Here is a 13,614-nt window from a genome sequence, read left to right as displayed (position 1 = left end):
ATGAAAAAAGCTCAATGGCAGGGCCATGTGGCACACTTGGTAACATGTGTACAATATAGCCTAAAGTCACTTCACCATTATTCGTACATTTACAATTTTTTTTGTGAAATCTCTATTTTTAAGGTGCTCCTCGAGTTCCTGTAGTTCGGCCTGAGTTTGCGCCTGCAGTAACTCAACACTAGCTTCCCCAGGGTCCCCATGTCGATTTGCCCGTAGCAATAATAGAGCCTCTCTCTGATTCTGCTCAACGGTCTCAAGCTTTCGGAGCAGAACCTCCAATGTCGCTGTAAAAAAAATATGTTGAGATGAGAGGAGTGTATTTAGTAGAAGTTGGTGTCATTTGCATACAGTGCAATACAGTTCAATACATGTATTACCGTTGATATTCTTTGCCCAGATTGGTATGGTTTCTCTCTCTCTTCGGTCACCTAAGTAATGTGTATAAAGCATAATGTGTAGGGTTAGTATAGACAGATGACTGTCATAACCTGTTGATAAGAGTTACTAGTTTGGTTTTAACCACCCTCTCCACCCACCACTTTACCGTCCCCAGTAGAGATAGGCAATGGCGTTTCAAATGAAGATGCGATCGAATCATCTGCAGAAAGTACAAAACAATAATTCAATGTAATTTTTTTTTTTTCAAACTCTTTGTTGTCTTGGCTCATAGAATTACTGTTATGTCATCATCATTCGTCATCATTACCATACATAACTTTACCATCATTTTCTGTAAAAACGTCTCTTGCCGGTGAAGGAGGGGAGTAATCTACAGAAAGAACCAGATAAGAATTTAGGTTATGTGTTTTTGTTTCGAACCAGTGTCTTCTTGACTTCTATACAATTATTTGTATTTGTTTTTAACCATTATTCCCTTGCAAAACTTTACCGTCATCAGTCACAGGGGGTGAAGATATTTGTAGTGGGCTACGCCGTGGAATGGGGGATTCTATCTGGGGTGGAGGAGGAAGGGAAGTCCTGAAATGTGGACCTTGTCCTGCCTTTTTCCCATTTCGTTTCTTTGTTTTCTTTTCACCTGAACAGAATCATGTTAGCCGAACACAAATAACAGTGTTACATGTTTACACATTGTTTAGAATTGCTGCTTGCACTTTTAACACTAAGTTAATACAGTACACAAGGATGTGCAGATATACCTTTTTTTGGGGGGTTTGACGATGATCCGCCTCCCTTTGTCCTCATTTCCTGTCTCCACACAGGACTTTGTCTCCGCCCTCTTGTTCCTCCTGACGGCCTGATCCCAATCATCTAAACAGTCAGGTGGGCCAAAACAATTAGAAATTACACTCTTTTAAATGTGTGTTGAATATCACCACTTGTTATTTGTCGCCCATTAACACACCTGACCTCCTCTATTTGGGTTGCCGACATCTTCAGGCCCTTCACTCCTCTGCACCACATGAAGAGAAGCCTCTTCATTACACCCAAGCATGCCTGGTGCATGTAATCGATGGGAAATGCACTGATCATGTTTATGGGTAAATCCAAAAGCGGGGTGCTACCATGATGATGCTCGCCCTGTGTCTGTTGGCGGAAGGAGTCGTCACTACGAGCCACCACCTCTGTGTCTTGGTAAGTAACCTTCTCATACCACTCACCCCTCTGCACACACCGGTCACACCCATAATAGCCTGTGCAAAGTTTTACATTCTTCACAAAGGCCTTTGCAGGAGCATCGCACACAAAACAAAGAATGTGGAATTTTATTGTTTTGTTCATATTTTGCAGGCCACTGGACAGGAGGTTGTTGACATCCATCACCATGTCTTCCAGGAATTCCAGATTCTGTGGCTTCGAACCTCCACAAGTCAGGGTGATAGGGAAGACTGACACTGGTTTTAAATGGACAGCACAAAGGATGGGCCACATTGTTCTTCCTGAGCTCTTAAACAGAGGTAGCCCATCTACGTTGAAGGAAAGGTCAACACAGTCAGGGACCTGGTCTGCTGGGTATCTCAATAGAGTCTGTTGCAATTTGTCCTTGATAGGAAAATGGACATACTCCATACCAGACTTTGAAGTGATCCTGACCTCCCTGGGTGTCTTCAGGAGTGTCCTGGTGATGGAAGGCAGGTCAGTGTGTCCGTGACCTCTCAAAACTTTCAAAAGGTCATCAACAGCGTTGTGTTTCACCTGAAACTGGCAAGCCCAGCTAGCGAGGTCAGATGCGAGCGATGCCGGACGCTGGTCGGACGCCTCCAGGTCATCCCCTAAAACCTCTTCCTCATCATCAGAGGGATCAACATCCATCCAGTCATCGAGGTCATCCTCCAAAGCAGAACGATCCTCAAATGACTCATCCAAGTCCAAGGAGTTGTCCATGTCACCAACAGGCGCAAGAACACCGGATGGACTGCTGGACAAGCTGGCATCAGCCAGATGGTGTTCTGTGACACAAACACTGGCAGTGCTTTCAGCTATCCTATTCATCACTTGTTTAGCAGATCTCCATGAACGGAGGTACTGCCTTGCCCGTAACTGTTTTTCCTCACTCATCCTGTGAAGTAAAATGTTTCACATTTTAACGTGTGATTGAGGTTTCAATACAATCTAGCCATAAACTGTCTTATAGCAGGCTTCACACCAAAGATTTGTGATGCAAATGCGGGCTTCAGACCAAAGATTTGCGATGAAAATACATGCAACAGGGTTCACACCCATGCAACTTCTATCAACATCACCACCGTTTCCATAACGACACCTTTACTATACCACTTGTTTTTACTAACTAGCTTGCTGGTAACGTTAACCAATAAAGCATACTTGGCATACTTGTTACGCGACTGATGTTTTGCAAACAGTAGCGTTCCTTACGCAAAGTGGATAATTATTTTCTCCTACTCTCCTAATAATATCGTGAAGCCTCTGCTGGCCTTGACTGACGTGAGTGGCAAGACGTCATCAGCACTGAAGTAAAAGTGTTCTAAAACCTTGTAACTGCAATTCAACTGTCTTATGACGACTTGCAACGTTCAATTCACACTGCTGCAACTTCTATCTACAACGGTTTTGTTACGTTGCATTGTGTATCTTTGTTCTGAATTGGCTTTTTAAGGCTGACAAGGCTTTATACACATACCTGACAAGAATGAGGTCAACGGGGACTGGAGGGAATGATCTATGATGCAAAAAGAAATGCATAGGAAATTAATGTAATTGTGTTAAACTTTTACCCTGCGTTCACACCAAAAGATGCATTTGCTGCCCGAACGCGTTGCCGCCGAAGTTTTGACGCGCCACAAATCAAGTTTTGCGGCGCGTCAAAAGTTTTGCAGCGCGGCAAAGGTTTTGCGGCGCGTCAAAAGGTTTTGCTGCGCCGCAGTTTTGATGCGCGGCAAGTTTTTCCCGCGGTGCTTCTGAATTCATTCACAACCATGGCCGACATTACGACGATCATATCTCTTTACCTGTTGTGGAAGAGGGAGAGACGTCGGAATGCTCGTCGTCGTTTATGGGTTCATGAGACCATTCGGAGCTGTTACGTATTTTAAGAATCTAAGCTACCCACACATAGACCCAATGAAGTAGGACCAAACATATAAGCCGTAAATACCATACATAGCCACAAGGGGAGCAAGACCTTACTGAAGGCTGCAATAAATACTTAAGCCACAGAAGGCAGCACCACAGACCAGGCGAGAAAACCGAGGGTTACCCCACATCGGCTCCCCCCACTACTTCCGGACCGCGCTGTTCAGACCATAACAGCCTACAGATCGAGTATTGTCTTCAGAAACTCCCGGTAGCTATTGGACAGGGTTAGGACTATTGATCAGCTTGGAGTCGCTCAGCACGTGTTTAGAATACATCTTCAATCTCTTTGCTTCAGAGTATCAGTTTACCATACCGAAAATATTTTATACAAATAAAGTCTCTTTAAAGCTATTCCTTTGGATTCGATCACTTTCCTTGAAGAACTCAGCAGAGCCGTACAGAGCTCGGTGAATTTCACCGTCTTCTGCAGGAGCTCCGTCTGGATGGCGAATGCTTCCAGCGCTATTTGAGGCTGACTCCCGCCCAGTTTGATGACCTGCTAGCTAGGATCGGTGCTAGGATCTCTCGGTTGGACACCAACTACAGGCGCTCCATCTCAGCTTCGGAGCGCCTGTCCATCTGTCTCCGGTGAGTGGTTTCATAATTTGTGTGTCAAAAATCGAAACATAAACATTTTACTTCAGGTTCACCAAGCAGGCGTTTCCATTGTAGACACCACCATTATTATTATTATTATTATCCTCTGCCGACAATAGTATAGTATGTAGTCAAATACAATAAATAGATCCATTATGTTGAGCAAATATGACTCCTTCCTTTGTAAAAAAAAAAAATATTATAAATAAATGGGGAAGAAATATTGTAAATGTATGATACCTATACTATCTTCACTACAACACTTTTTTTTTTATTCTGCAGATACCTAGCCACTGGGGACTCCTACAGGACCATTGCAAATAGTTTCCGTGTTGGGATCTCCACTGTCTCCAGCATTGTCCCTGATGTTGCCACTGCAATATGGGACTCTCTGGTGGAGGAGTTCATGGCTGTGCCCAGCACAGATGAGTGGAGGTCCATTGCAGGGAGGTTTGAGGAGCGGTGGAATTTTCCTCTTTGCTGTGGAGCATTAGATGGGAAGCATGTGGTCATTAAAGCCCCTGTTCACTCAGGATCCCAGTTCTACAATTACAAGGGAACTTTCTCTCTTGTTCTCTTGGCGGTTGTAGACGCGGAATATTGTTTCCGGGTGATTGATGTCGGGGGGGTACGGAAGAACCAGCGATGGTGGGATTCTGGCCAACTCTGCTTTTGGTGCAGCTCTTCAGTCTGGCACCCTCCAACTGCCTGCCGACCTGCCACTACCAGGAGCTGACCACCGAGGACCACAGCCGCATGTCTTTGTGGCTGATGAGGCCTTTCCACTTCGGAAAAACCTCATGAGGCCATTCCCTGGTCGCAACCTGGCAAGAGAGCGCCGGGTTTTCAATTACCGTCTGTCCCGAGCTCGGATGGTTGTGGAGAATGCCTTTGGGATCCTTTCTTCCCAGTGGAGGGTCTACAGGCGTGCCTTCGAGGTCAACGTTGAGGTTGCGGAGAAGTGTGTGAAGGCTACCTGTGTTCTCCACAACTTCATGCGGAGGACCACCCCCCCAAGTGCATTGAGGGGGAACATCCCAGTTGGCGAGGTGGACCCACTGCCAGGTCTACGGAGAGTTGCTGCCAACAACTCAGCGAGGGAAGCCATCAGGATTCGGGAGGCCTTCAAGTCCTACTTCTCCGCTGAGGGAACCGTCCCATGGCAAGACAACGTGTAGCGCACCAGCACACCCAAAACGGCTCTTTTAAGCGCCACCCACACATTACTATTGAGAAAACTTCCTGAAATTACCTGAAATAACTTCCTGACAGTGATCTTCTGACTTAATGAAGAATGTCTCCTTAACATACAACAGTAATATGCCATTATTAACTAAGTTTGTTAATGTTAAAGTTAGTTTATATTTTGTAATCAGGTAACTGTGACAGTCCTGAGCCGTCTTGCTTCCCTTCTGCTGGCCTCTGTTCTTCTTCCAGGGAAGCTGATTGGCTGGCCACCTCATTGAGGGATTGAACTCACCTGCAGGAGGCCGAAGAAGCAGAAGATGGGGGGAATCCAACATGGCGCTCTCGCTCTCCCACCTGGAAGGCTGGTGCTGCCTGGCACCCAACTGGGTTTTGTTTGGGGTTGTTATTCTAGCCCTTTAGCATAGTTTAGTTTAACTGTAAACACAACTCTACACTACAGAATGCTGATTTGTGGGTTTTTTCGAGTTATTAAATAAATGTAACGTTCATTTAACTGTTGCTGCGTGGACCTCCCGTTCTTGGTTGTGCTCTTCAACGAGCAGGGCACAACATAACTGACAAAAATACCTTAAACAAAGTTGCTTGGACCCCAAAATCTGTGACCCCAAAATCTATTTCCCTCAAGCAACATAAATGGCCATTCAATAAAGAATATGAAGACACATTTTTGGTATACCTTTTTTTTTTTTATTGGTGTGTGTGTGCGTGTGTGTAAACAAAAAAAACAAACAAAATGGGCATGGATCATTCCCTGCAACGATTGTCACCCCAGAACTTAGTCATCGACTGGTCCAAATTGATTGATTAAACTCTACTGGATTATGAACACAGTTTGCCTCGTGTAATAATGTATACATTTGGAATTTAATTTGTTCCTTTGCATTGGGTGGCAATCGTTGCAGGGAAGGAAGTATTGCTTTTAAAAAGTGCTCATCCTCTGAGAGGACAGGTGGAGGCACAGGTGCGTTCTGCTTCCTCAGCACCTCCAGCAGTAAAGTCTCGATCTCCGTCTCCCTTTTTCGGTTTGGTGTCCTCACTGTTCCAAATGGAAACAACATTTTTGGGTCAGGTAACAGACAAAAATACATTCAACATGAAAGGCTATGAGTACATAACTAGTCATACTCATAACATACCATTCATGCATAGGGACCCTTATGACCACATAAAACGAAGTGTAGCATAAAATAAATGTAATTTCTCTCATGTTAAATGACATACCTGGGCCAATAGGAGGAGTGGTGACAGCAGCAGTTGGTGGTGGTGGTGGAATGGGTTCAGAGGCAGCAGCAGCCTCCGGCTCCTCATCATGATGGTTCCCTAAAACCAAATTATTTCAATAATCAAGTCATTGAAAATGTAAATGCAGGGCTAAACTGGGAACAGGTACAAATAGGTTTATATAGTGTAGCTATGTGTCTGTATTAAGGTACATTGAAAGGCCTCATAGGTTTCTCCCTCGATGGTGGAGGATTCACATGGAGTAACTGCAGAGCAAATGCAAAGAACAATAAGTGATGTAGGCTAGGTAGCCTAGCTCTGAATAATTGCCAACAAACTAGTTTGACCAACTAACAAACTATTACTATTATGTGGTTGGATTCCAGCAGCTGATACACCAGCCATGCCTTCATCATCGACCCTGACAGGTGTGATGATAGGTGGTGAAGGGACTGCAAAACAAGAAAAAGAAACAGTTGGCAAACAGAATTAACAACTTTTTTGTTTTTCAACCATAGCTACTATTGCAAATACTTACACGCAGGCCCTCTTGGCAACACTCCAGGTTTTATTGTTCTTTTTTTTTTTTTTTTTTTACTTCCTCATCTTAATGAGGCATGTATGAATTTTTTTTTTTAAAAACATGAGTCTTACAATATATTCAACAGAGAACTCATATATATATATATATATATATACGTATAGACACATAATTACCGTCACTATCAGGCTCCTGGTACCTGGCAGGAACGTTTATCCTCCTCGAATTTATCTCCACCGTTTCCACCTGAGAGGTGTCTTGCCCCTTTCTTGCCCTCTCCCTGGCCAGGCTGTAGCTGTCTGTTAATGGAAAGGTGCAACAATTAGAATTTAAATGTAAATTACAGATATGCTATCAGTCAAAGGCGATTCTAGGTTTAAATTGTTTTATTTTATTTATCATTCGAGCACAACAAATGTATTTGTCATTATGGGGGTGAAACACATCTTACCTGTTGTAGAGAAAACGCGAACTTTGTACTTTTTCCAAAGTACCTTGTCGGGCAGAGCACAGCGTCTTGCCAGAACGCTGGCATTATTTGCCGGCCAATAGCAATTCAGAACCTGTAAGATATTTGCAATTGTTGTGTATGCTTTTTTTTGTATGACACCATGCAATTTATGCAATTTTCAATGAGTTGCCTTACCCCATTGCTCTTCGCCAACCATAATGATGGTGCCACATCCACCTCATTTTCCTCAAGAAAATGCACCACCGAAAACTTCAGATGATGAACCTGAAGTACAAAGACATTTTGATGGAAACTGGGGCGATGCTGCTGGCAGGTATGTCAGTGATGGAGACAGAGGCGATGCTGCGGCCAGGTCTGTCAGTGATGGATACTGGGGCGATGCTGCTGCCAGGTCTGTCAGTGATGGAGACTAAGGCGATGCGTCAGTGATGGAGACTGGGGCGATGCTGCGGCCAGGTCTGTCAGTGATGGAGACTAAGGCGATGCGTCAGTGATGGAGACTGGGGCGATGCTGCGGCCAGGTCTGTCAGTGATGGAGACTGTGGCGATGCTGCTGCCAGGTCTGTCAGTGATGGAGACTGGGGCGATGCTGCGGCCAGGTCTGTCAGTGATGGAGACTGGGGCGATGCTGCTGCCAGGTCGGTCAGTGATGGAGACTGAGGTGATGTGTCAGTGATGGAGACTGGGGCGATGCTGCTGCCAGGTATGTCAGTGATGGTGACTGAGGCGATGTGTCAGTGATGGAGACTGGGGCGATGCTGCGGCCAAGGTAGAGTCTCATGAAAAGGAGTGGAGAATGGTAAAGAACACTCGTGAGCCATATTCCTCCTCAAACATGATTGCCCTTTGTTTGAGGCATATCTCTGATAACAGTTTCATGCTTGTGTTTCGGATGTTTGTCCGTATTGCTCCATAAAGGCGAGAGTCACAGGGACTCGAGGTGTAGGGTTCAAGGTGGTTATACACCCTACAAAGGAACATTTGTGCGCCATCATTTTTTTCTGGGGTTGTTGACAATACCTCACAGCATGCTTTGTCATTTAGCATGTAAATGTTGTTTGGATGTTTGCTACTTACTTTGCCTTCTTTCTCAGTAAGTTCCCTCCTGAGACTTCCACCCTCATTCAGTCTTTTCACAATTTGGACCAGAGGACTTCTTCCCGAGCGGACCAGTTTTTTCAAATGGTGAAGATAATTCTCAAAGGGGAATGCACTGCAGTTGTCCTGGCAGCCAAATTTTTTAGCATCAGCAACAAGGTGCAGCATGGAGTGGACGTTGTAGACTAGGAAGCACTCCCCATACAAAAACCTTCCTTGCTGTACAAAAAATTAGAGCAGTTCATGTGCATACGAGCAGTGGGCTTGCACCAGGCTTGGAGAAATTAGCATGCACATTGCAACGCTGAAAGCCATGAAATGCTCAAACTGGTCATCTTGAAGAACTCCCCTCAGGACTAACTTGCCAGTGTAAAGAGCAAACTGACGGAACTCTGTGGCCTTCCAACGCTCAAGATGTTCCAAACCCCTTGGCTTTCTTGCGAAATTGTTTGGAATAGCTGTCTTCAGTTGCTCAAGTCTCACACTCACCTCCTTAATCTGCCCTGAGGACATTCTTGTCTCCTTCTTTCCTTTTGTCCACAAAAGCAAAAGCTTCTTCATTACCCCAAGGCAACACTGGTGCATATAGTCCACAGGAAAGGATGTGACCATGTCAATAGAGAGGTTGGAGAAAGGTGATGTTTTTCCTTCATGGTGATGTTCCAGTTGAGTTACCTCTCTGAAGGATTGGTCAGTCCTCAGTGTGAGGTTTTCAACCTCTTGATAGGTCATCCGTCCATCCCAGAACCCCTTCTGTGTACACCTGTCACAACCAAAGTACCCAGAGTACTGCTTGATACACTTGACAAGTGCCTTCGCAGGAGCGTCACAAGTTATGCACCTTATCTGGACATGTATCACCTTGTCTCCCCACTCCAAGCCATTCTGCATCACGTTCTCCAATTTGCTGACTGTTTTGCTGATGAAGTTGAGGGAGGTTGGTTTGGATGACACCAAAGCCAGAGACAGGGGGAAAATAGATTTAGGTGACAAATTGATGCAGCAGAGAACAGGCCAAAGAGATTGGTTGTTGCTTTTAAAAAGAGGCAAGCCATCAACATTCAGGGAGATGTCTACACTGTCTAATTTTTCAAGCACTGCTTGGGGATACTTTTTAAGATGTTCCAGAATCTGCCCTCTAACATCAAACTGAACACACTGCATTCCAGACTCAGTCTCCACATCCACTTCATTGGTACTCTCCAACAAGGTTCTTGCAGTGGAAGGAAGCTCTGGATGACCATTTTTTTTCAGGACCTTCAATAAGGCATCCACAGCATTGTGTTTCTCTCCAAAATCAATGGCCCATTCTTTAAGTTGCTCCCTAAAAGAAGAGGCAACTGCACTGTCCTCATCACCATCACAGGAATCCTCTGATGTCTCCATTTGTTCCAACTCAGTCTCAGGGACAATGTTGGTATCGTCATGCAGCTGCTCTTCAATGGTACATCCACCTCCACTCCCAGGGCTATCATCACTGTACATCTCCTGATCATTGTGATTCTGCAGCTCATTTGGTTCTCCATCACGTGTATTCTTTTTCTGGGCTCTTGACACCCTTGGCCAGATCCGGTTGTATTCTCGCCTCTGATCAGCTGACGACATCTGCTCAGTGGATACAGCCCTAAAATGGTGTGCCTTGAAGATTTTGAGCCACATTATAAAACCTTTTATTTTTTTGTATTTGATTGAAGAGTGACAGTACTAATTTCAAAATAATATTAGTATTATCCTACCTTTTTTTTGAACATCTTAAGATCGTCAGATCTTCCAGCACTGTTTGCCATATCTTCAGAAAGTACATCCACCCGGAAATACAGAAGTTGCAAAATGAAAAAAAAAGCATAAATTGTTAAACTCTTGCCATTGAGAACTATAATGTATACATTTTCAAGCAACAAAACCATAGCAAAAAGCCAATATAACCATATGAGTAAATTGACACATTATTTTCTGTATTTATATATTGCCTGGTGGTTTTTATACAGAATATCCCATATTAAAATGTATATTGAATTGTGCATGGTTGACGTATGTAGTGCAGTTTAAATAATACAAAAGTATTGGAATTGTAATGGACAGCTTGTGGGTCATTTTGATAAAAGTAGTATTTTTTTTTTTTGTCTAACTTAATTATCGTAGTTACGTGTCTGTAGGTTATGTAGCCTGTTCAGAGTTTCATTAAACTATGCACTGGAAACTTAAATCCTACTGTAATTGACCTATCGCTAAGCCACAAATACATTTTCCAATGACTCATATCATAGCATATATATTTAAAAAAAAAATATATATATAAAAAAAAAAAAAAATTCAGGTCTATTACCCTCTGCGGCAATTTAGATTTGTGTATTTCTGCCATTACTTTCAATACATAGCGCTCCGGATGTTTTGCCGTCATTTTGGCAGGAAAGTAGTGGTAACAACGAACGTAAATGCAGCCACTGTTATAACTTGTATAGCTATAGCGTTAGCTAATCTGTAACATTCGCCAACGTATAGCTACTAAAGTTGGCTAAGTAAGGAATAATCACAGAGAGGCCGGGCAATAAACAGTTTGATATGCCCGGCTCGTGGACGGCTTACCGGTAACCTTCCTGCGAGCCGGGCATATCAAACTGTTTATTGCCCTGCCTTGAGGTGATTATTCTGTTTATTCTACTTCGCGCCGGCCAACATAATGAAACAATTCAAATACTTTAATAATTAGCCTTTTTCTTATTCGTATTGCATGCTTATTAAATGTATACTCTGTTTAAGTTCATCTCCCTCGAAAAGTAGTTCCCTTTAGAACTACGGTGAATAACGTTAGCTCAGCTGTAGGTAACTCGTTTCTATAGCAACCACACAAGGCTGGATCTGATCACTAGTTTAATAACGTAGCTGCTACATTCGTATCAAGTCAGCTTTAATGACGATCGATCAAGTGTTTAATATAATGTAATTTCATAACCAACCAGGGACGTTGCTGGAACGTCCCGAATGTCACCCGAAAGTTTTTAATATAATGTCATTTTCATAACCAACCAGGGACGTTGCTGGAACGTCCCGAATGTCCCCCGAAAGTTTTTAAAATAATGTCATATCATAACCAACTAGAAACCAAACTGAAAGTTTAAAATTAAATTACTAATTGTGACATTTTAGGAACTTAAATAACGTCTAAACAACGTCCTAAGGACAACGTCACGGTATAACCTATAGGGGACCAAACAGGGACGTCCCCGAACGTCCCCAGGACGTCCCTTGTTAGCTGGCAAGGGCCCTTGCCAGCGGTACTTTTTTGCACAACTCATAATTTGTTGTGTAATCTACGGCTGTTCTAACAACAGCAATACAAAATCATCACTTAGTTTTTATGGCATACCAACCAACAGTGAGTAAACGGGAAGGGACAGAACCTGAGGATTTGAGCCAGCGTTTCAACCTTGTTTCTGTTCCAGTGTTCCTTTTGCATCACGTTGTGTGATGATATAATATACAAACCCAAGTATTTGGGTTTATAATACAGTAGGCCTATATAATAAATGATGGGGTCCTTCAGATGAGATTTAAAAGTATCGAGATATATATGGTATATTGTGAAAAATAAATCCCTCATCGCACAGCCCTACCAACATGTGCCCTTCTGTGGATTAATTGGTTGTAAAACAGGGAACGAAAAAGCTTGAACTGATAGCAAGATCCAGTATGAAATTAAAGTTTTAATTTCAGACATGTTAGATATCAGCCTTTAAGGCATTCTGTTATTCAATTTCATTTTAGTTCAATTCAACCACACAGAATAGACCATCATATTGCAATGTACTGTGTAAATGCAAAAAAACAAATACAAATATTAAAATAAAACGTTGACATTGAGATTCTTAATTCATGGTGTCATAAATTATAACAATAGAATTACAACAAAACAACAAACTGTAAAAGAAAGTGTGGAAATGGCGCCATCGAAAATCTTTTTTTCTTTTTTCAATCTTTTTTTTTTAAAAGCAAAATAAGATTTAGGTAAGCATATACATCGAAAAGGAAAGCTTGCATTAACAATGTTTGGTCTCCTCTTTGCCAAGTATTGCAGAGGGCAGCATGGAGATTACTTGGTCCCTTCTCACATCTTGTGCAGCTGTGAGCTACAGGCATAAAATCAAGACCGATTTGGTCAAACTCGGTAAACTAGACACAATTGTTCTTGTATAGCTGTCCTCGCACACTTTTTCATTTCGCTTGATATGTTATTCAACTGCTCCTCGTGTGTGTGTGTGTGTGTGTGTTTGAACAGAAAGTATTAAATTAGTACCTTTTTTATTTTTCCAGGGACCGAACTGAAGACGCTGGGATCCACCATTTAAGAGACATCCGGAATCAACAGGACATCTTCACAACCCTGACTCGGCAGCGACAGTTGAGCCAGCCTCTCTGCAGCTTGAGGACAACTTCAGCTTGATCAAAAACTGGGGGGCAATTCGTATAATAATAGGATAATCTGGTGTTTTAAGGTTTATTAGTCGGCGGTTTAATTAATGTATCAAAGCAACACAGCACTCGTGATCGTGGGGTGGCTATCTGGGCCACTCGACATCAGAACCTCGAGTTTGCAGCCTCAACAAAACACCCGTGATTATATCATTGCCCAACCCCACTCTCACTCACACAATTTCAAATTGCATTGATGACCTTATTTCAGCCTTGGTTACCGAATACTAAGATTAAACTCAGGTTGATTGTCAGTTCAGTCTAATCCTGTGGGTCAGGCACTGCTGTTATTTTCTTGTAACTTAAAATTGCACTAGACAGCATTAATATTAGTTTGGATTGGATTCTGATTAGCAGTCACTGTTTTAGCTATACTCTCCACCTCAGCCTCTCCACGGCCTTTATGCTCTGTCCTGGTTGACCAATGTAAACCTTCAATTGTTCACTTGAA

The 13,614-nt window shown here is 43.0% G+C and overlaps 2 protein-coding genes across 2 annotated transcripts; both read right to left on the bottom strand.

Annotated features, from left to right (window-relative positions):
• Nucleotides 1–723: 723 nt before the first annotated feature.
• LOC132461163 (uncharacterized) lies at nt 724–13,614 on the bottom strand. Its single transcript, XM_060056208.1, has 4 exons — nt 12,988–13,614; nt 1,369–3,139; nt 1,158–1,255; nt 724–769 (listed from the first exon to the last, which is right to left on the bottom strand). The coding sequence occupies exons 2-4, from the start codon at nt 2,515–2,517 to the stop codon at nt 724–726; spliced, it is 1,293 nt and encodes a 430-aa protein (XP_059912191.1). The 5' UTR covers nt 2,518–3,139; nt 12,988–13,614.
• Nucleotides 6,760–10,992, bottom strand: LOC132461286 (uncharacterized). Its single transcript, XM_060056331.1, has 5 exons — nt 7,770–10,992; nt 7,575–7,686; nt 7,121–7,422; nt 6,948–7,034; nt 6,760–6,848 (listed from the first exon to the last, which is right to left on the bottom strand). The coding sequence occupies exon 1, from the start codon at nt 10,350–10,352 to the stop codon at nt 8,925–8,927; it is 1,428 nt and encodes a 475-aa protein (XP_059912314.1). The 5' UTR covers nt 10,353–10,992; the 3' UTR covers nt 6,760–6,848; nt 6,948–7,034; nt 7,121–7,422; nt 7,575–7,686; nt 7,770–8,924.

Source organism: Gadus macrocephalus, chromosome 7 (genome assembly GCF_031168955.1).
Source record: "Gadus macrocephalus chromosome 7, ASM3116895v1".
Lineage (NCBI taxonomy): Eukaryota > Metazoa > Chordata > Actinopteri > Gadiformes > Gadidae > Gadus > Gadus macrocephalus.
The sequence above is the reverse complement of the archived record's forward strand: the minus strand, read 5'-3'. Positions and strand labels throughout refer to the sequence as shown.

Coding starts and splice junctions, on each gene's coding strand:
- LOC132461163 (XM_060056208.1), bottom strand. CDS start 2,517: ATGAGTGAGGAAAAACAGTTACGGGCAAGGCAGTACCTCCGTTCATGG. Junction 1,256..1,368: donor CGGCAACCCAAATAGAGGAG/GTCAGGTGTGTT, acceptor GATTGGGATCAG/GCCGTCAGGAGGAACAAGAG. Junction 770..1,157: donor GTCAAACCCCCCAAAAAAAG/GTATATCTGCAC, acceptor TTCTTTCTGTAG/ATTACTCCCCTCCTTCACCG.
- LOC132461286 (XM_060056331.1), bottom strand. CDS start 10,352: ATGTGGCTCAAAATCTTCAAGGCACACCATTTTAGGGCTGTATCCACT.